This window comes from Sebastes umbrosus, chromosome 22, assembly GCF_015220745.1.
Source record: "Sebastes umbrosus isolate fSebUmb1 chromosome 22, fSebUmb1.pri, whole genome shotgun sequence".
In the NCBI taxonomy this organism is placed as follows: Eukaryota; Metazoa; Chordata; class Actinopteri; order Perciformes; family Sebastidae; genus Sebastes; species Sebastes umbrosus.
The window spans coordinates 21,276,453-21,299,244 of record NC_051290.1 but is presented as its reverse complement, the minus strand read 5'-3'; the positions used below and the strand labels follow the sequence as shown (position 1 = coordinate 21,299,244).

At 42.9% G+C, this 22,792-nt stretch overlaps 2 protein-coding genes across 3 annotated transcripts in view; one reads left to right on the top strand and one right to left on the bottom strand.

Moving 5' to 3' along the window:
* hspa12b (heat shock protein 12B) overlaps positions 1–16,871 on the top strand; it is a 26,468-nt gene extending 9,597 nt beyond the window's left edge. For both annotated transcript variants that reach the window (XM_037759631.1, XM_037759630.1), the window contains 13 exons: positions 822–885; positions 1,379–1,461; positions 2,747–2,871; positions 2,957–3,143; positions 3,452–3,556; positions 3,801–3,917; positions 5,493–5,670; positions 9,359–9,445; positions 11,683–11,787; positions 11,863–12,121; positions 13,364–13,467; positions 13,650–13,840; positions 13,915–16,871. In XM_037759631.1, coding sequence (XP_037615559.1) covers positions 840–885; positions 1,379–1,461; positions 2,747–2,871; positions 2,957–3,143; positions 3,452–3,556; positions 3,801–3,917; positions 5,493–5,670; positions 9,359–9,445; positions 11,683–11,787; positions 11,863–12,121; positions 13,364–13,467; positions 13,650–13,840; positions 13,915–14,406 — 2,079 coding nt within the window. In that variant the 5' untranslated portion in view covers positions 822–839 and the 3' untranslated portion in view covers positions 14,407–16,871. The remainder of the gene's footprint in view (positions 1–821; positions 886–1,378; positions 1,462–2,746; positions 2,872–2,956; positions 3,144–3,451; positions 3,557–3,800; positions 3,918–5,492; positions 5,671–9,358; positions 9,446–11,682; positions 11,788–11,862; positions 12,122–13,363; positions 13,468–13,649; positions 13,841–13,914) is intronic.
* cct7 (chaperonin containing TCP1, subunit 7 (eta)) lies at positions 16,531–22,722 on the bottom strand. The gene is made up of 12 exons (XM_037759632.1): positions 22,648–22,722; positions 20,679–20,762; positions 20,500–20,569; positions 19,721–19,827; positions 19,406–19,584; positions 19,088–19,259; positions 18,761–18,925; positions 18,461–18,649; positions 18,170–18,267; positions 17,935–18,067; positions 17,503–17,709; positions 16,531–17,374 (listed from the first exon to the last, which is right to left on the bottom strand). The coding sequence occupies exons 1-12, from the start codon at positions 22,651–22,653 to the stop codon at positions 17,147–17,149; spliced, it is 1,638 nt and encodes a 545-aa protein (XP_037615560.1). The 5' UTR covers positions 22,654–22,722; the 3' UTR covers positions 16,531–17,146.
* Between the last annotated feature and the right edge of the window lie 70 nt (positions 22,723–22,792).

Genomic DNA, 22,792 nt, shown 5'->3' with positions numbered 1-22,792 from the left:
CTCACACACACTTTCTAAATCACACACACACACAGAAAGAGATTTAAACAAACACAGCTTTGTCTCATTGAGCTCCTCTGTTTTAGTTTGCTCTTGGCTCAGATCACAGACTGATCCAATGACTCCCAGCGCACACACACACACACACACAAGCCAATGTAAAACGACACACATGTGCACAAAGATGCAAAGTAAATGCATGTGCAGGAGGACACACAGTCATCATAGAGACAAATTATACTATTTGACGAATTATATGAATAAAATAAATGAAATACATATATATTTATATAGATACACTCCACATCTTTCTCACATTTAATGCACACACATCGTCCCATTCTCTCGTCCTCCATTATTCATTTTTCTGTCACACCTGCGCTCAAGATCATAAAGTGTGTCAGTTATAAATGTGAATAAGTGCACAACATTCATCAAGTTACTCTTAACAGTTTCTCTCACTTTTTCACATTTTATTGTTTGTTTAACTCAGACAAAAAGTTGTCTAACATCATAGTCATATATAAAAGTTATATATTTGGCATTTGGCAGACATTCTGATTCATAAACTTGCACCCAAAAGCTTCCCCAGTGCAACCAGTCATTGGCGTCTGAGCAGTTCTAGTAGCTGGGAGCTAGAAGTTCAAGTGTGCTGTGACAATTGGGGTGTGTCTTTTTCCCTTCCCCTCCTTGGCTGAAGAATATCTTTGGTCTGTCCAAAATTGCTCCCTATTCACTATCTAGTGCACTACATTTATTTTACGTCATTTAATCTGGAAGCCATAAAGCGTTATGCATCATGTTGGTGTGTTTCCCTGCAGACCCTGGCTCCTGTAAAGATGGCTGATGTGGTGCAGCCAGACCCCAACAGCCTGCAGATACCCGGTGAGACACTCCTACAGTACTGTACAGTTTAAGACACATGCTTCATTACTATGGCAACCAGGTCAAAATGACTCACTCTTGTTATCTTTGGATTGTGAATAACGCCGACCTTTCCGTTTCCCTCTCCCACTTGGGAATCAGATTCCAGACATTCCAGTTCATTACAAATATTCAATCCCACATCTGCTGTAGAGAGCTTCAGGTCAAGTGTATGAAAAAGAAGGTGTTGTCTGCATATGACTGTTAGCAGTGTTTAGCATCAGCAGTTGATGACAGTCCAATAATGGCTCTTTCCTTGTGATAAGAGAGTGGCTGCGTATCGCTTCAAACACACTGATTTTTTGGCTATTACGTCCATTTTCCAGTGGACGTACGTGTGGCGCTTTTCCCATGCTGAAACATGTTTATAATGAGAGTTTAATAGTTAACCACCACTGCGTATCGTTACATCTCTCTTTTCCCTTCCTCTTCCTCTTTCTCCATTCATTCCCAGGTGATAATTTATCAGCCCCTTCATCGCCTGCCACGGCTAGAAACGACTGCAGCATCACACCCCTCACACCCTCACCCTCACCGGTAACTATGCACACACACACACACACACACACACACACACCACACAGACACTCCTACACACCCTTTCCCCCTATCTACTTATTTTCTTTATATAGAGCTCTTAAACACGACCTGTAAACCCACATCCACCTCTCACCGTCATTAGTGGTTTATAATAACACTTACACTCACAGTTTAAAGTGAAGTGTAGACTTAAAGCAAGTAGCCAATAGAAGAAAATAAAAATAAAAGACCACAATCTGTGGTGAAGAAATAGCAACACTTTGGCACTAAAGGAGGAGAGGAGAGGAGAGTATAAGGAAGTCCATGAAAAACAGCTCTGATTTCCAAGCCAACCTGCTAATTCCACACTGTTTTCAATCATAGAAACTCGTTGTTACTGAAGTGTATTGGTCTGAATCCCACCCAGGCTTCCTACAGACAGAAATAATAGCCCACATTAGCTGGTTCACTCTGGGATATTTGTAGATGATGAGAATTTCTTCCTTTCTGGTGTTGAACTATAAACAAGACTAAGAGTCTACAGCGATGTTAGCGGCTCTGAGATGCCATACTCAGGCACAACAGCAGGTCCAGGCTGCATCCGAAATCGCATACTATAGCTACACTACATACTCAACAGGTGTACTGTCGTTCAACATACTTTTGTGTGAATAAACAGTAGTATGTATGTCTTTGGACGCACTGAGCAGTAATTTACGTCGTCGCTTCCGGAGAGCCTCCTTGCCAGTTGGAGATGTGTAACCATGGTAACCTGTGCCAACCTCATGTGACCAAAACGAGGGTTTGTGAGATTTAAAAAATATATCTTACGTCTAGCAAAGTGAAATCTTATACTTATAGTTAAACTGAAGCGTTATCGATGTCACAGAGCTGTCCGTCAACACCTGTAATGAACGTTGTTGTCACTACCGCATTGCATTGTGGGATATTTATGCTGATGTAGTGTCCAGCGTTGCATACTGTAGTATTTCACTGGAAATAGTATGTAATTCACATACTATTGGTTTCATACTAAGGTTTTGGACATACTAAAAAATCTCACACCCTGTTTTAGCGTACTGAATAGCATGTTAGTGTGGAATTTCGGATGCAACCGTTATGTTTTTCATGTACTTAGTTTAGCGAGTTAGCATTCTAATATTTGCTTTTACGATTCATCCTGAGGGACACATGAATGTCTGCACCAATTGACATGGCAATCTATCCAATTGGAGTGATTATGGGGAGTTCTTGTCCTATAAGTACCAGCTACAGCTCACACCAATCTCCCTCTCTCTCTCAGAGGGTGGAGGTCAGACCCAAGATGTCCTGTCCGTTCTCGGTTGTCGTGGCGATAGACTTTGGGACGACCTCCAGCGGCTACGCGTTCAGCTTCACGCAGGACTCAGAAGCCATACACATGATGAAGTAAGAATCTGAGTTTATTGTCTTCGATTCAATTCTGTTCTGTTATTTTCTACCCTTGACGTCTTTTTCCTTCAACCCCATGCAGGCGTTGGGAGGGCGGCGACCCCGGTGTGGCCAATCAGAAGAGCCCGACGTGTCTGCTGCTGACTCCTGATTTGCGGTTCCACAGTTTTGGGTTTGCGGCCCGGGACTTCTACCACGACCTGGACCCGGAGGAGGCCCGACACTGGCTCTACTTCGATAAGTTCAAGATGAAGCTCCACAGCACAAGTGTAAGAGAGATCAGGAGAATCAGATGAGAAAGGAAAATACATTCAGACTAAAATGGCCAATTTTACACATCTAGATCGAGTTGCATTGTGGGAAGTGTAGGATCCAGTGTTTTTGGAGCTTGAACTATGGATTAAAAATCAGGATATTTTGGCCTCTGCTGCTTCAAATTTTACCATTCTTTTATAACTCTTGTCTCGCAAGTCTCGCGACTTTATGAAAGTGCAATACACAATTGCGGCTTTAAGCATCAAGCAGATGATTTGTTCTTGCAGCAGTGTTTCAACAGTTGTGGCTGTGTTTGCTGCAGGACCTCACCATGGAGACGGAGCTGGACGCGGTCAATGGTCGGAGGGTCAGGGCCATCGAGGTGTTTGCTCACGCCCTGCGCTTCTTCAGGGAACATGCTCTAAAGGTGCACTTAAAAGCTTTATGATTGCAGTATGGTGCTTCATGGTGGACATGTTTATACGCTGGTTATATGTGTGTGATTTATTTAGATAGAGCTTATACGTGTGAACCTTTACTTTTGTGTAGAGATGACTTAAAATGTTTGCTGTACTTTAGCTCATAAAGAGCATTACTTTGACGGAAGCTCATAACTTGACTTCAATTTTAAGTATTTTACCAAAGAAAGTGTTTCACTGGTTGTGTTTTAGGAGGTGAAGGACCAGTCGTCATCAGTGCTGGAGGGAGAGGAGATCAGATGGGTAATCACCGTACCCGCTGTGTGGAGACAACCTGCCAAACAGTTCATGAGAGAGGCTGCATACCTGGTAGGAAAACACATATACTGACCGATACTAGGGCTGTCAAAGTTACCGCGATAATAACGCGATAATAACGCGATAACGCAAATTTGTTTAAATGCCACTAATTTCTTTAACACATTAACGCAATTCGATCTTCCGGAGGTTGTAGCGGGCAGATACTGGCATCATCTGAAACTAGAAAACCTAAGGAATCCATCGGTACCAACCATGTCATAGCTTGAAATAGCGCTAAATTTTGGCGAGGAAAAACCATGGTCATTTTCAAAGGGGTCCCTTGACCTCTGACCTCCAGATATGTGAATGTAAATGGGTTCTATGGGTACCCACGAGTCTCCCCTTTACAGAAATGCCCACTTTATGATAATCACATGCAGTTTGGGGCAAGTCCTAGTCAAGTCAGCACACTGACACACTGACAGCTGTTGTTGCCTGTTCGGCTGCAGTTTGCCATGTTGTGATTTGAGCATATTTTTTATGCTAAATGCAGTACCTGTGAGGGTTTCTGGATCAATATCTGTCTACTGGAAACACACATGCAGAGGATGATGGTAGACTATGTAAGTGTGTGTGTGAGACAGAGAGAGAAGAAGAACAACAGAGAGATGGAAAGAAAGACAGTGTGTATAAAGCATCAGATAAAGGCTGCATGATTAATGTTCCCATGGAAGATCACTTACACACAGACACACACACACACACATACACACACACACATAGATCATAACGTTGCACTTTTGCCTCCATCCTCCCTGAATATCTTCCCACCAACACACACACTCGCTGTACTGTACGTGTCACAATGACTTGTAGGAAGTGTGCGTACACGGACAGGAATGCAGGGGGTCCGATCACAATACACATCAATGAGAATGGACCGACCCATGTGTGTACTTGTGCAGTACATACGCAGTAGTCCATGGGAAAGACTGTGCAACCTTTTACTTTTAATGTCATGCGTTCTCTGTCTGTTCAATTTTTTTCATTTCAACACACACACTCCTACATTATCTTTCATCTGCCCTTCACTCACCCGGGTACATACATAAATAATCCAATGCATACACACTTTCACATGCACACACACCCTGCCGCTGGCTCCCTGCTTGAGTCCGTCGGGGTGTGTGTGCTTCCTGCTGGTGATGATGTCATCACAAGTGAACAATGAGGGAGACCGGCGTACAAACACAGGAAGTGGTGTCCAGACCCCCGCCCTGCACACACACACACGCACACACACACACACACACACACACACACACACACACACACACACACACACACACACACACAAACACATAATTCCAGCCACTCAACTTTACACCTAATACATCACGACTAATGCTTATATACCAGCTCTCTTCCGCTCTCCTAATGGCACTTAGCGTATGTATACAGACCAAAGCAGTGTCAACATGCATGTCTAAAAGCATGATGGATTTATGAGAACTGCTTTTTCCAAAATGTCTAACTATTTTCTCCCCCCCCCTAAGTATCTGAATTCAATCAAGAGCATTACAGAATAATAAAATTCTGCTTGTACATGTCTCTCTCCCTCTCTGTGTGTCTTTTCTCCTCCAGGCCGGTCTGGTGACCCCCGACTGTCCTGAGCAGCTCCTCATCGCTCTGGAACCAGAAGCTGCGTCCATTTACTGCCGTAAGCTCCGCCTCCACCAGGTGCTCGACCTGAGCTTGCAGCCAATCACAAATGGCCTTGATGTGGAAGGGTCCCGGCCCTTCGACTCCAGCTTCAGACAAGGTAGTGAAGAAAGAGAGAGAGTGTGTATCTCTCTGTGTGTACTTTTTTTGTGTGTGTTCTTGTAGTCTTGGTCATTAGCATAAGCATGAAACCGCACTGTGTTCCTGGAAATGTTGTTGTTGGATTCCATTTGGGGATTGTGGTTTATGCAAAGGACGAACTGTGTTTGTGTGCGTGTGAAAAAAAGAAAGAGATCTGACTTCAGATACTACTTGTGGTTTTACTCAGATGACTTTACAGTAGTGTGTGTGTGGGGGGCATGTAGAGCGGACATGAGCAAAACAGTTTTCTAGATTTTCTGCATAGACAATATCAGGTGACGGGCAGTGAGAGCGTAGTATGGGCATGAAACTCTTCTGGCTGAATCATCAGTATAAAATATGAGAAGCCGTGTTACAAAATATCTGGTTCTTTGATAAAAAGTCAAAGGTTCAAACCTATACACATAAAAGCTTCATGGAGACTCAATTCTGTTGTTAAAGAAGAGCTTTGTAAAAAAAAACTCATACTGCGTTCAGTACTTTAAATCACATTCTGAGTCAATAATTAATATGCCACAGATTTATGATCATAATTGCTAAAGCTGTGATTTGAGCCTCTGACTGGCTTTTTCCATAGCACTTTATAGCACGTTGAAGTAGAATTTCTGGCCATCTAAATAATATAAGTCCATTATTCACTCACCTTTTAGATCTGTTTTGGTCCCCTCTCACAAGGGAAACATCTGGTTCATTGGATGCTCCAATCTGAATGTTACCTATCTGTCATTTGGTGCTGGGCAAGATGTGTACAGTGGTTTATCAGAGCTCTTTTTCGTAAAAAAATAGCAACCTATTGAGCCTAAAAACAATGCTGAGTGAACCAAAACAGTAAAGATGTGGTCCGTAAAACCAAAACAATGAGCTGAAAGATGCTAAAGCACTCCATAGAGTTGAGGAGAACTGTTTGGGTTACAAGCGACTTCTTTAACATTACACATAGTCATTTGACCCATTGTTGATACAAAACTACTGAATAGTGCAGCTAAAATGGGGGAAAATACTTCCAGAGCCAGAAACTCCTTTCATTTTCTATAGTATGTGGATAACTTTTCAAAATAAAAGGATAAAAGCGACAACTTTAATTTGTTTTTACTACTGAGTGGAAACATGCCTGTCACATTGTCCCGACTCTACATTTTAGCCACATTGAAAACATTTGTGTTTGCAGCAGCTACAGGAAAACGCTACTAAACTGCAGCAAAGACTGAAAAAGGAAACTGATGCATAATTCAGCGAACGAACATGCCGTCCAAAATCCCCAGTACAGGCCCACTTACACATATGCAGTCAGTGACACACACACATAAAGAACATTCACACACACTAAACACAGGATATTGTAATTGGAACAAGGTGCAGCGAGACTATGATCTCACCCCCTCCCGGCCTGTCATTCTCCCTCTCCTTCACTCGCATTCATTTTTCTTTCTTTTCCCCTCGGTCTTTCTAGCATTTCCTCCCCCTTCTAACTTTCTTTTTTTGCCAGGTCGTACATTTTTGCATGGACTCTGCAGACACCACACAAACAGACATGCAGTATTTCCACACACACACACACAAACACACAAACACACACACTTGGCATCACAATCGTCATGGTTTTTACTATCTTTAGCTTTTATTCCACCTCATTTCGTTTCCAAAGATAGCACAGGGGAGTCATTAATACACACACACACGCATTTTCTTTTCTGCTGTTTCATGTAAATGGTTTCCAGACTTACATTCATCAGCCTCATACAAAGACACACACACACAGAGGCACATACATTACCTCCTGCGTCATCCAGAGCCTTAAAACAACTGTAAGAGTATTTGCTTTCAACACAATGTGGTCATTGTTGCTCAGTAATTGCTCTTTCTTTCTTTCTTTTTTCTTATCCTGCCACAAATCTCTTAACTCTTATTCTAATTATCGTGGTGAGTAGTACTCATGGGGTTTGAGGGAACCTAGTAAAAAACACTTTTAGCTAAATTATACAAACACTTCAGACAGTCAAACCTATTGCGACCCACACACACTTTTACATCAGGACCACAGCTTCGCCCTGTCACTGAGTTTGTGTTATTAAAACCAAGAGACAGAGAAATATGACCTTTTCTTCTAACATTCTCCTTTGGCTTCTCTGATCTGTAGTCATTTCTCCTCTTAAAGCCATTAGGTCTCATTTCGTGGGCTCACTCGCATGTATGGAGCCATATTAAGTGTATCTGCTCCGTCAAACAGGCTGTCAGGTGTTTGGTATTTCTCTCAGCTGTGTTCGAGGGTGTTCTGTTTTCGTTGGCCTCCGTCCATGCTCTTAACCTGCCAGTCAGGCGGTTTGCATGTTGAAGAGCGGAGAGAAAGTTGAAATGTGAGAGCATTTCCAGCAAATTGCTTCTGTCATGCGAAAACATTATGACTCTCGTTTTGGTGTGTTTTTCTTGTTTTACTTAGATTGAGAGACGTTATACTATTCGTTGAGTAAATGTTGTGACCTCATGGGTTATGAGTCTTGTCTAAACCTTTATTATATGCAGCATAAATTAAAAACATCTTCATTAGGTCGAAAGTTTATGTTTGAGCATGAGTTAAACACAAGCTAAAGTATGTTTATAGATGAATCTGGTGATCGCTTTGTGTGTTCCACGATCTAGCCGCGCCACCATTACTGCTGTGGCAAGTCGTAGTGATTCTACCGTCTGCTAACCGTGTTAACTGGTGACTTTCAGCCGAAACCGTCCGTTGTTGCTCGTAGTAGCTTACGTAAATGATCGGCGTAGATAATAAACACAGATGAGTATGTGTTTAATACTGATAAAGTCAAATTGAAGTTTTTGCGAGGACACAGCTGCCGTCACTACAAGCAACCACGACGCATACGGCTGAGAATCACCAGTTAACACAGATAATGTTATATTTCACAATAACACCACAGTTATTTGATTAAGGTAACTTAATCTGTGGGACCACCGCCGCCCCGAGACAGTGCCTTTAGCCCACTAATGTTAGCTACGCTAACTAAGCAGTGTTAACTCAGCTGATGTTATAACTTTTTTCACCATTTCATGCTAACGTTAAGAAGCTGAGAACTGCTCAGGTTCTTCCTGAACTCCTAGACATCATTGTCAAAAGTTAACATTGTTAAAGGTAAAAGTAGAAAATTGTACACTTCTCAGGACAGCTTGCATTCAAACGTGTGCATATTATAGGAAGACGCCACCGCAGTAATGGTGACTTGGTTACTAACGGTACTTCCCAAAATATTACCCAAAAATGTTTGAATACAGGCAAAGCAGTGCAACGTGGTGAAAGATGGTGATGCCTCTTGGGGCCCATCGCAGGAAAAAGTCCGGAAAAGTTCTTGTTGAATTGTTTTATTTAGAAAAGCGGGGCCCACAGCGATATTTCAGGGGGGCTTTAACCCCTACTTGTGCCCCTGGGACCCAGAAATCCTAGCTATGCCCCTGAAGAACTGGAGAACTGCATAGCATAGTGTAGTTTTTCTCAGGAAAATCATTATCTTTTGCCTCACTGTGACTTTTTGAACTGTTTTAATGACCAAAGTAAGTGTGTGTGCAACAGGGGTCATATCCTAATATCAAAGGTATAAGTGTTTTGTGTACCTGTGTGTATTTAGCGTTGTGTGTGTGTGTGTCTGTTGCAGCGAGGGAGCAGTTGAGGCGATCCAGACACAGCAGGACCTTCCTGGTGGAGAGTGGAACCGGAGAGCTGTGGTCAGAGCTGCAGACTGGTGAGACCGTGTGTGTGTGCGTGCGTGCGTGCGTGCGTACGTGCGTGTGTGTGTGTGTGTGTGTTTGAGAGAGGCAGACAGACCCCACATGTCGGAGATATTGATGGTTTTGACTTTTAACCCCAGCTGACTGACTATGAGCAGCACACACACCTACTTTCTCATTTCTACTAACCCTCAGTTTTATTTACTGGGTTCTTTTCCAGCTCAGCCAGTTGCTGTTTTCACCCATTATCTACAATATCTGTCTTGTGTGTAGCCTGGGGTTTTTGAGAATAAAGTCCTTATACTTTGAGAAAAAAAAGTCTAGAAGTTACAAGAATAAAATCATAATTGTTTTTTTTTTGTATTTTTTTTTGTATTTATTGATTTTCTTTACATGAATACTGTCACATTTTGGTCAACAAATCAAATAACTCCTATATGCAAAAATATATTTATATAAAAATGAATAAATAAAATTCTACAAAATCATAACATACAAATAAAATACAAAAAAAGACAAAAATCTAATGCATATTCCTACATTAATCTTCATCATGGTCTATTCTAATTTACAAGCAGACAATTAATTTTCAGACACATAAAGAGTGTATGTGTGTGTGCTGTGTGTGCGAGTGTTGTGTGATGGTGTGTGCTTTACTTCAAGATCTGTCCACGTTAACAATGTATTCCAAGTAGTCACCCCGCTTCGCCACATATTTCTAAGTCCTGTCCTTCAAGCTGAAAGAAATCTGTTGGTATGAAGCCACTTTTGCCAACTCTGTGATCCGCTCCTGAAGAGAGGGCTCACCTGGATTCCTCCAGTTTCTCATAATAATCTGCTTTCCCACCATTATACTGGTATGAATAAAGTCCGTGGATCCACAGCGAGATGTCATTTGTGGATCACTGAGACCATATAGCCTCGGGCAGAACTCAAAGTGGGTCCAAGTCATGTTTATTTTATACGTTCATGAACTTTTAACCTGTAGTTTTGAAGCATGGGACGTTCCCAGGGTAGGTGAAGAAGAGTCCCGTCAGAGCTGCAGCACTTCCACCAGTCAGCGTTGTAGCGGGGAAGTTAAGCCTAACAATTGTGCATTTTGCGATAAAAGCAACAAATTTGTTCTGAAAAGATATAGATATTGGGGCACTGCCAATTTGGCCCCTGGGGCCGCCAAAAAAGCGCTAAATATTCCAAAATGTTGCAGAAAACTGATTTTATGACTCCTGATAATTTCCAATGTGTGTTCAAGCGGATTAGATCAGACGTCAGAAGATCACAGACATGTTTTTTTTCCTCTTTATTTTTAAAGGATGCTTTTTAAAAGCTTTTAACCTGAGAAAAAACAAATAAAAGGAGCATGGTCACTGGGGTCAAAGGGTCAAACTTCACCTCCTTCCCTTCATGATAGAATGACAACCAATACACCGTTAGAACGGCAAGATCTTCAGCTTTACATTGGTGCATTTATCTATAGACATCTGATTTTTTTTTACAACCCACAGTGTCTAGTTTTGCCTGAGATGATAAAATCCCACCCAGGAACAATCAATCAAACTCACCCAGTTCTCCGGTTTTACACACAGCCTTTTCTCTCTGTTGAGCCATGACAACAATCTGAGGAGCCACGCTAACCCGCTGACCCTTTCTGCTCCCTTTCCTGTCCACAAACACACACACACACACACACACACACAGGAAGGACCCAGCCCATGGGACTCTCTCCGTCTGCACCGTCAGTGAACCAAAGGAGTAGAAACCTTGTTTTATCCTCCTCCTCCTCCTACTCCTCCTCTTGCATTTTCTTCTCTCATCCTTCCCTACATTTTTCATTTTTGTTGCTCGCACTTTTTCTCTTTCTCACTCACTCATACGCGTTCAGGGTGTGGTCGGCTAATCTCAGGGTAACTAAGCCAAAACCAGCTCTTATCACTGAACAGAACATAAACAAACACACTAGCAGAGGGAGCCAGGCAATCACACATGCCTGGAGACTGTTTATGTTTGAGAGTCTGCTGGTTGAAGAGTTTCAGGAGAAAACACACATACTGGGAACATTAGACATTCCACAAAAATGAAGACACATCATCATCCACATTTCCTCCTACTAATTGAGGAGAAACTAAAATATTTCCTGGCCCTTAAATCAAAGCAACTTTTTCTCGTTTATCAAAGATATTATGAAAATGTGTAACGTTCCCAGGACCCTGCAGGTATTAAAATAGTGTGTGTTTGTGCACTCTTTGTGTAGGTGACAGGTATATTGTTGCCGACTGCGGAGGAGGAACAGTTGACCTGACAGTCCATCAGATCGAGCAGCCACAGGGAACCCTTAAAGAGCTCTACAAGGCTTCAGGTACACACTCTCACAATCTACTGAAACACACAAAAATATATCCTACGCTTTCCAGAGCTGTAGTTTTCCTTCCAGGCGGTCCGTACGGCGCCGTCGGAGTAGACCTGGCCTTCGAAGCCATGCTGTGCCAGATTTTCGGTGAGGACTTCATCCAGAGCTTTAAAGCCAAGCGGCCGGCGGCCTGGGTGGACCTCACCATCGCGTTCGAGGCGAGGAAGCGGACGGCGGCGCCGGGCAGGGCCAACGCCCTCAACATCTCCCTGCCCTTCTCTTTCATCGACTACTACAAGAGACACAGGGGGCAGAGTGTGGAGGCCGCCCTGAGGAGGAGCAAGTGAGTGTTGGCTGAGAGAGGTGTGTGTGTGTGTATAAAATACCTCTTTCACACCAATGACCAGGGTCAGATCAGGGATGTTCAACCCCACTTTTGTCAATTCAAACCAAGCCAGTCAACCCGCAATGCATACCAATTAGCTCAGGTGCTAGAAATAGGGATGATAGTGGCATCATCAATGTGTGCAAACACGTAAAATGTCACAGAATGATGCACGTTTTGGGATAATATGGTGTAAATATAGCACATACAGCATTTTTATCTTTGTAAAATATCAAATTATGTTATCTCTTACGTGAAGTTGTAATGTACACAAAAACATACAGATTTACAGTATCTATCATTCAACACTCGTGAACCTTTTTTTCTTCTTTAGACTACATTGTGTTTTCTAGTATGATAATATAGGCTACATTTACAAAAGTATTACATAAACTTAGGAAGACTGAAATGTATATTTCACTCACTCCACCATCCCAGCTAAGATTTGCTACATACTGTATGGTAGGCCTACTAAAGTTTTTCAGCAGGACATGTGGCAACTGTTGGATAATCTAAGAGCTTGTCCAAATGTAATAAAAATAGTTTATATGTCATGAAGTTTGCTAATTGCTCGATAATGTAATGAACTAGGACTGGGTTTGGTATTTATAACAGATGGGACAGGCGACAGATGGATCTTTTTGCAGGTTTGTTTGGAAAAATTAAAAAAGTTAAAAGAGGTAATGTTGCAAAAAGAAAGTGTGCAGACATGCTTTAATCACAGCTGGCTGTACCAAGAGGTGTTTGGCACTGTGTGTTTCTGTTTCTGTGTGCGATGGATGCCTCTCTCATTCAGCAGCCTTGTTATGTTTGTATACACTAAGTTGTCCCTCACAGTCCCGTCATCTACCTCCATTTCTTCCTTCTTCTGCACCTCAAAGTTTCCCCACAACATCCATGTTGTTCAAATCGTCCGTCATTCGCCTCAAATGTATCTGAAAACAATCCTGCTGCCGTCGCACTGTTTGTTTGAGCTACGGCGGCCTGTGACCGTTGCGTCACGACTGTGCGCCCCACATTTGCAACCAAATAGATTTGTCCCGCCCCGGTTGTTAACACACAATCAACGCAGGTTCAACCCTGGTTGAGCCCTCGGTGTGAAAGGGGTATAAGTGAGGGACGGTAGGTGAGTGTGTTGATTGAGTTATAGTGTGTGTAACATTAAAGATGTGAACTCTCTCCTCTGTGTGTGTGTGTCAGTATGAACATAGTGAAGTGGTCGTCCCAGGGGATGCTGCGGCTGACACAGGAAGCCATGAACGAGCTCTTCCAGCCCACCATCGTCAATATCGTCAAACACATTGGTGAGAAACACAGAAAGACGAGACTAGTGCAGCTTAACTTACAGAGACTGGTTTTATGTTGACGCTTCCACACTGAACCACCACCCCATGAAACATCCAGCCGTAGTGCACAGAAACACCCACTTTGCTCCAATGAAGTGAACTCTATTTTAAAGATCTTCCCCTTTTTTCCCCCCTGACAGAGGAGCTGATAGCAAAGCCGGAGGTGCGCGGTGTACGCTTCCTCTTCCTGGTTGGTGGTTTTGCAGAGTCGGCCATGCTGCAGAAAGCAGTCCAGAGAGCACTGGGGCGGACGTGTCGCATCATCATCCCCCATGATGTTGGACTGACCATACTGAAGGGCGCCGTGCTCTTCGGGCTGGATCCCACCGTGGTCAGTGCTCGTTACCTGTTAGTAATAGAGTAACTCTTCGACGCGCTCTAACAAACTCTCTCTCTCTCTCGCAGGTCAGAGTGCGTCGATGCCCCCTGATCTACGGCGTCGGCGTCTTGAACCGGTTCGTGGAGGGACGCCACCCCCGCGACAAACTCCTCATCAAGGACGGCCGCGAGTGGTGCACCGACATCCTCGACCGCTTCGTCTGCGTCGACCAGTCGGTGGCTCTGGGCGAGGTCGTGAGGCGGAGCTACACGCCGGCTCGTCTGGGCCAGAGGAAGATCATCATCAACATCTACTGCAGCGCGTCGGAGGACGTCACATACATCTCCGACCCCGGGGTCAGGAAGTGCGGGACGATAACTTTGGACCTACCGGAACCGTTGCCGCTACCGGGAGCAGTGGGAGGAGCAGGAGGAGGAGGAGGAGGAGGAGGAGAAGGCCCGGAGAGGAGAGAGATCAGAGCGACCATGCAGTTTGGAGACACGGAGATCAAAGTCACAGCCGTTGACGTCATGTCCAACCGCACCGTCCGGGCTTCCATAGACTTCCTGTCTAACTGAGGAGGAGCAGGAAGAGGAGACGAGGATTGGAAAACAGAAATAAACTGATTCTAGGGCTGATAAGTGTTGAAAGAAAAACGGTACTTTGGGAGTGGGTGACATGTTTTGTGGACATCCAGACATTTAAGCTTTACATTTACTCATTAGAGTAGGAAAAAGATCAGGAGAGGAACATTGTTTATAAACTCTCCAGCCTTCATAAGTTCATACTCCTCAAAACAAGTGTCAGCATCTCGTCAACTGAAGGGGAGGACGCCCTCTACGTACAAGAAAAGAAGAATTTGTCTGGTTACAGTGGAGTTTGTCACGTCACACCATATAATGATGTTACAGGCTTTTCCTACCCAGAAAATATTCAGAGGAACACTTGTATGAACTCTGTAAACGATTAATGCAAGCAGGTGGCTGAGGTCACATCCCTGCTGCGACAAACAGATAATAATTCAACCCGTCCGAGGCGTATTTCAACTTATACTACCTAGAGTGAGACTCACTCATCTTAATTGCTAATTATGAAGACTGTTACCTGTTCCCCCAGATAATGAATTACACAGGGATGTCTCACAGGTTCTGGTCTTATACCTCATTAAAGACCCATTTCTCTCTCCATATACCAGATATTGATACAACTACCTGGACTGCAGCTGTGTTTCTCTAATGTGTCTGTGATTGTGCGCAACCTAGTGGTGAAAAGACCGAACTACAAGCTGAAAATCGCAAGGGAAGTTAAAGCCTCTGAACACACACACTGGTGTTTTCAGTTCATCTGGCTGATTAGACCTCTGCTCAGGACTGTGTGGATGTGTACAGACTAACTGAGTGACATCTTCCTGAGTCTCCTGGTGCACCTGTTAGGGCGGGACAAATTACACCTTTATCATTCTTATTGGTAGATGAAGATTTGTGACCTACACCATCATAGCTCCACCCACCTTCAACCTGAGCAGAGGTCACATCAGCCAGAATAAGTGAAAACCCCTGTGTGGATGCACAGAGGCTGTAAGAGCTCTCAGGATTCATCACAATCACACATCTAAGGATCCTTAAGGCCTACTGGAAGAGGCTGGGATGCAGGTTTGAGCTCTGGGGTATGACACATAAGCAGTGTTGTAGTGGGTTATACCCAAAAGATATGACACGTGACAGCTCCTCTTCACCCTCCTTGTCCTTCACAGGGATGGACTGTGGCACTATTGCAGAATTTGCATGTTTCTTCTTAAGTACGTCACCATTCACATTCAGGTGTAGTGGTATTATTAGCAGGATAAGAGCTTTATCTGTATAACTAGTTATTTTTCCAGATTATTCTTCACTTAAAAAAAATGGGAAATTCAAACCAACCTGATCCTCTGGGAGCACGTTGATTTGGACAGAAACTAAGCTTTCAACTCAAAAGTCCACTTACTGGCCTTTCTCTGTGCTTTGAGCCACATCTTGGTCTTTCTCAGCAGATGGAGTTGGCTCGGTTGTTTTACGGCTCTGTTGTCACTAGAGGTTACCACGTTCAAATTTGAGTGAAGTACCATACAACTGAGCTGATTAAACTCCACCAACTGAGGAAGACGAGCTAAATGCAGTTCAATTCTATGGAGAAAGTTGATGAGTAGACCTTGAGTTAAGATTTGTTTTGGTCTAACTATAGTATGTATTTCTTTTTTTTTAAATATTAAAGTCCTCTTGCTGGGGCTTCATCATTAAAAGACAGTCTTTATGTTGTGTTAGCTGTAATTAACTGTATTCATGTTTATGGTCATGTTAAGTAAAAAGATTAAGAACCACTGTACCATGTTCAACATGCTGACCCAACCTCGTTTCTTTTGAACTGTGCAGGTTGTAAAATGATATAACAGAGCATCATCCCAATTTTTTTGATTCATACCCTTACATTTTACATTAAAATAAAAACACTTGTACCATTTTTCTATAGCAATAACATGCTTTACTTTTACTATTTAAAGACTTCCCCTCTCTCATGACTATTACTAGTACCATCAAATAATAAGGCAGGTGTGCAAAGTGCTGTCTTAAGTACAGTACACCTGCAACTAACACACTATCGGGAAACAATCTACTGTCTCCACCCTTGACCAGATGTTTCAAATAACACATAAGAACAGTCAACAGTACGATTTCAGCTGTGAATTTATTGATAAGAATGGTCCAATAAATAGTTTCACACAGCCCAACCAATGAATGGTTCAGAACTGCCTAACATCAGTGCTCTACTTCACATGTTACACATCAGTTTGTCACATAACACAAATCCAGATTAGAAATGATGGAACAGCTGCTTCAGGTCAGAGTGGAAGAGCTAACTTGGAGCGAACAGGAGTGTGTTTGATACAAAAGCAAGGGGGGGAACTAACATCATTCTTCTTGTATTTCAATATCATTTCTCAGTAAAATGGCTAACACATGGAAAGATGCAGTGCTTGAAATGCTAAACAGACGTTACCAAGTGAAAGCTTCAGGAAGAAAAAACAAAGAAAACACAAGAACTGTCAGCCATATTTGACACATGAACTTCTCATTTCCCCCCTTTTATTTGTTTCACCACTGCCATTTGCAATGTGTCTGACTGTTAACAAAGCCTAATTTGATCTAGAATTCAAATCCAAATGCAGTTCAAACATGCCGTGCTACATTCAACACAATCTTTGCATCTCTGTGTAAATGAAGACAATCCTCTTCCTGCATTTGGATTTTAATGCCAGTTTATAAGTGGGTTTTGTTGCTTCTCTTAGTGAGCGTGGGGTCTACCGCGCCCTCTGCCCCTGCCGCCGCCAGGAGGTCCATCCATACTGCTGCGTGGGTTCTTGATGGTCTCGTCCACCGACAGGATGAGGCAGGCCGCCTCTGACGCCGCCGTCAGCGCATTGATCCGCACAATAGATGGCTCCCAGACGCAGGCGACGAAGTTGTCTGCAATGTCCTCGTTGTTGATATCTACACCGTACCACATACCGCCCTGCAGGGAGACGACAGATGAGGCACACAAATGTATTTCCTGTTCTTCTAGAACTGAAGGACGTAAAATTATGCCAAGTGCTTTACTCAAAGTCTTGTGTAGGATTAGGTGTGTGTTTCGTTTCCTACCTGTGCGTGTTTGGCGCGCAGTTTGTTCAGGATGTTGGTGGCGTCGAAGCCGGCGTTGTCGCACAGCTGTCTGGGAATGATCTCCAGGGCCTTGGCGTACGCTCCGATCAGCAGCTGCTGTTTTCCAGGGATGGTCCTGGAATAATCCCGCAGGTACTTGGACAGCTCCATCTCTATGGCTCCTCCGCCCGCTACAACGGAGTCATTCTGGAAATGAGATAAGCACAGTCAGCTTATTGCCGTCGGTGTGCACATACGGGCCGACAAATCAAACTGAATTAAAGTTTGAGATCAAAATCAAATTGTGACAAATCTGAGTTGTAATCTCGCTGGTTTGCATTAAATATGCTACAAGCTTCCTTGAATTCAGCGTCGAGGTGCTGTTAATAAATGACGACACTGTGCACACACACACTAAATGCGTCGACTGACCTTGATGGCTCTGCGTACGATCATGATGGCGTCGTGCAGTGATCGCTCCGTCTCCTCCGTGAACTGTTCTGCTCCGCCCCTCAGGATGATGGTGCACGTCTTCGCCTTGGGACAGCCCTTGAAGAAGTTATACCTACAGACACAGAAGTGGTGCGTGTGAGCTGTCATGACGGCATTGTTTACTCTAAAGATGTTCATTCTCTGGAGAAGTTGGACAAAATATTTTAACTCTTACCTCTCTCCTCCAACCTGGACCTCCTCGAAGAGTTCACACTGTCCCAGGACGTTTTCTGTCAGGGCTCCTACTGAGGTCTGGATGGAGCCACCGCAGGCCTGGAGGTCACATTACACACAGTCAGTCATGTTCAAGCTCATTTGGACATAAGAAATATGGATTTGCAAAACAAATACACTACTGAATTGTACATTCCTGAATAGATCATTTATTTTTACTGTAATTCCTTCATCCTTTAAGAATACAGATGTATGGTTTAAAGACGTGGGGTATTCAGTGTCTGTCTCCTACCATCATGGTCCTCCTCAGATCCTCCTCCTGCACCCTGCCAGCACAGAACAGGTCTCTGTCAGCGAAGTACTGGGTGGCCACATCGCCGATGGGCAACTTGGACAGAACCACCTTGGCTCCTGACAGATGGATCTTCTCCAGTTTGTCGTACAGGATGTTCCACTCTGCGTCCACAATGGCCTGGTAATCCTGCAGAAAAGGGGAAAGAAGGTAAATACAGGGAGCAAAGAAGAGAGACTTATTCCACAACATTTCCGGGCACTTATTACACATCCTGATGCTGCGTTGTGGGCTTCATACCTCCACATTTTTCACGCGGACTTCAGCGTTATCCTTCTCAGCCTTCAGTTCCAGCTCCACGTTGAGCAAAGCAATCTTTGGATTGTCGTAGCGTTTAGGCTGCATCTCAAACCCGGCGTAGGAGAAGGTCTTCTTGAACGCAACCCCAGAGATCAAATGGGAATCCTGAGAAATGTAAATATAGAAAGTATGACATGGGTAGATTGGAAATTTTCCCATGACCGAGCCATAAACCTGTTTCTCTAACCTCTAACTGTTGCTGTCATATATTGTATTAATAGAGGCAGGTTTTTTGTTTAAGTGGGAGTAAAAGTAAAAGATACAAACCTCAAGGGCTCCTCCCTGGACCTTCTTGATGCCAATCATCTTCAGAGACAGCAGCTCGTCCAGAGACATGACGGCGTCCACCACCATTTTGGAAAAGAAATCCTTCTGACCAGCAATCAGCTTGGAGTTCAGGGCTGTGGCTGCACATTTCTCCAGCAGCTGCCTCTGCTCTCTGAGAGGATAGAGAGGGGGGAGAGAACATTTACAACAAGACTACAACCGAAGGATATAATATAACTTTATTGCTCATAGGATAAATCAAACCTCAAATGCCAGCTGGCATGTAAATAACTTGTTGCGGTGAAAGTGAGCGCTTACTTCTTGTCGTCTTTCTTCACAGGGACGGCGATCTCATTGATCTTGCTGACAGCGAGGTGGGTGGCGGTGCGGAATGCTCTGATGATGGTCTGGGGGTGGAGACCCTCCTCCACGTACGACTTGAGCTGCTTCAGGAACTCAGCAGCCAGGAGAGTGACGGAGGTGGTGCCGTCTCCGACCTGAGGATGGTGCGAAGGAATGAAGATTATGAAAACCTATTATAGGATGTTCTGACGGAGGAGATCCTCCTCTGTGTTGGTGTCGGGTTGAAGTTTTTGTTAAATAATACATTTTGTAAAAAAATACACTTCTCACCTCAGCATCCTGGGAGCGAGCGATGTCCACCAGGGTCTTGGCCGCAGGGTGAACCACATCCAGCAGTTTCAGGATGGTGGCTCCATCGTTGGAGATTGTGGCCTTACCTGGAAAACACAATCAATCACACATTTTTGGTGAATTAGGGATGTGACGGTGAGAAAATGTACCCACCGGTTAATAAACTTGTGATCGGACACCGGACATTTTACAAGAAAAGACGGCACTCAATACATTTAGAGCACTAACTTTGATTTTTACCCACTGATGGCTGTGTGTCTGGCCTCTCCGGTCCAGCTTTCGCTGCGGGGGTGCAGGTTTCCACCTCGATTACCTCATTACGTTATGGTTCCCTTATAATATTGGGTTTAAATCCGATGTATTGCTAAATAGGCGCTTTTGCTTTTCACTTTGACACCAAATCCTCTGCCATCGTCTTGTCTGTCAACTCTCTTGTCCTGTGTGTGAAATCTGACTCCTGTTTCTCTGAGCTGAGACTCCATACGGAGCAGACACTTTCACTTTCAGATTGTAGCGTCCGTTATCCGACTATGTATTGATAACATGCCGCTGATATGCCAAAATGAACTAAATGGGTTTTATTTCTATTAAAAAAAGAAAGGAAAAGCAGAATGACTGTGGGGGCGGTGGGCAAGTAATGTAATCGGTGTATGCCTGACCACCGTGTAACACCGGTAACACCGACTGCCGCAGCAAGCCTCAGGTGAATTCATCCCGCAATCCTTTCCTCCAATCCTTGACTACCCGTCTCTCCTCACCTCTGCTATCCACCATCAGTTTGTCCATCCCCCTGGGCCCAAGGGTGGTCCTGACCGCCTCAGCAATCACCTGGAAAAGACAACCCAACAGGTGCATTTAGACAGATTTAAAGCATATTTGGTAAACAGACAGAAAAACACACACACACAACCAAGGGGAGAAAAGTTGTTTTTCTGACCTGGCAGGCATTGATGTTACTGATGAGCTGGGGAATACCCTGAGACGTATCTGTCCCCTCCTTCAGCAGGATAACTGGTGTGGGCTGGACAGAGAAAAGAAAAGAGGAAGAGCAAAATGTGAAGTAGGCTGTACCCATACCAATCATTTCAAATAAGTAAGGTGAAGTAGTGTGTCCTGGTTATCTAAAAAAAAAAATGTAAATACTGCTAGCTAGCACACATTTGCAGCTATAGTTTGCTGCTTCAAGAACATTAGAATAATCGGTGGCAACAGTAGAAAGTATGACTATGAAGTTCAGTTGTAGTACAAATGGCAAAAAAAATGCCATTGTATTGTGTACGATAAGTAATGTGGTTTTCATTTATAAAACTGTGGCTGAGCAATAGTTAAATGTTACAGTTCATCATGTTTCAGTGAAATCATATCGTAATGATAATATGTCTGATCATGATGTGTCATCTTGCAAAATTCTGTTTCCCAAATTAAACAAACTGTAATTAAAGTCTATCAAAATTAATTTTGTGCAGCATGCTTCATTGTATTAAACATTGTGATCTTGTTTATATTTTCCATACTGTAATACCACAATATCTAAAACTATATTTATATATTAATATGGTATTGAACTCATCCATATCACTCAGCTTCAGCACAAACACACAATCTGTCAGTTTTAGTTATATTACTTCACCATTTAAGGCTATAACCTAAAATAGTAAAACTCACAGAGGCTGTGGCTGGTACTGTAGCTGCAGGGTGTGATGCTTTTGTTACTCATGACATGTTGTGTGTCACTGTCGAAAGCCGGATGTGTGTTTACAGTCTGCTAATAATACTGTTCATTGTAGCATGCTACATGTCATAACACCCTATTATACATACTAGATATACTGTTTAATGATCATTAGTTAGCAGGTTTTAGCAATTGACCGTCATTGTTACTGTTATACAACAAAATGATAATTAATAATGTTTACTAATTATTAGTAATGCTATAATTTATGTTATTTTAACAGTTTATTGTTGCACTCACTATCATTTTATATACTATATTTATTTATATATTTATATATATATATATATAACTATATATATATATAGTTATATATAACTATATATATATATACATATATATATATATAACTATATATGTATAGTTATATATATATATATATATATATATATATATATATATATGTTAATGATTATGAAATCATTTGTAAACATTAAAGAAATCATTTTCTAAAACATCTAATTTTACAAACTGGTTTGTAAACCATCTATAAACTTAATTTGGATGCTATTATAAAAAGGTGCAACTGCTGATTATAATACCTTGTTAAATGGTTAATAAATAAATGTCTGGTCTTTGTTCAGTCAGTCAGTCAGTCAGTCAGTCAGTTATGGCAACCAAATCTCTGGACAAATACAACTATCTGATTGATACATGTTAAGTTAAATGGTTGTCTGTGTTGGCTCCTCAGCAGCACAGAGCAGTCAGCTAGAGCTGTTACCTAGCAGCTAGAGCTGTTACCTAGCAGCTCCACTTGTTCCTCTGCAGCAGCTCATACAAAGAGGCTAATAACGCTACAGCAGCTAACTAGATAATAACCTGACTGGCACAGCTACAATGACAGACATCAAAACTACTAACAGAGAAATACTTAATCAAACCAACTCTAAACTCTAAGCTCAAACCAGCCAGACGTAGTTCATCTTTTATCAATAACACATTAGCTAGCATCCCCGTTAGCATCGTATCCGCCCATTGACGCCCTGCGAGGCTAACAGTCTGGCTACAAATAACACCGTTTTAAACTCATTTTTACAAAAATATTCGCTTCCAAAGACATCCGAAAGACAGTTATCTGAGTTGAGAGCAGTCCAGATAAAAATGCTCGCTGATAAAGTGAAGGATGGAGTCGGATTATAGATCATAGTTTGGTCATGAATGCTAACTCACTCACCATCATCTTTGCAGTTTCCTTCGAGAAGCTTCACACCGGCGTCCCGTCCCACAATGCTTTGCGACATAAAGAGCTGCTGGGGGTGCGTTCGAGAACATGACGCAGCGTTTTGTCAACGATATGAATTTTCTATTTTACACAATTT

Excerpts from the sequence above, each read along its gene's own strand:
- cct7 (XM_037759632.1), bottom strand. Across the intron at positions 18,926-19,087 it reads TCCAGGGAGGAGCCCTTGAG|GATTCCCATTTGATCTCTGG; the intron begins GTTTGTATCTTT and ends TACATTTCTCAG. Across the intron at positions 18,268-18,460 it reads ATCTGAGGAGGACCATGATG|GCCTGCGGTGGCTCCATCCA; the intron begins GTAGGAGACAGA and ends TGTGACCTCCAG.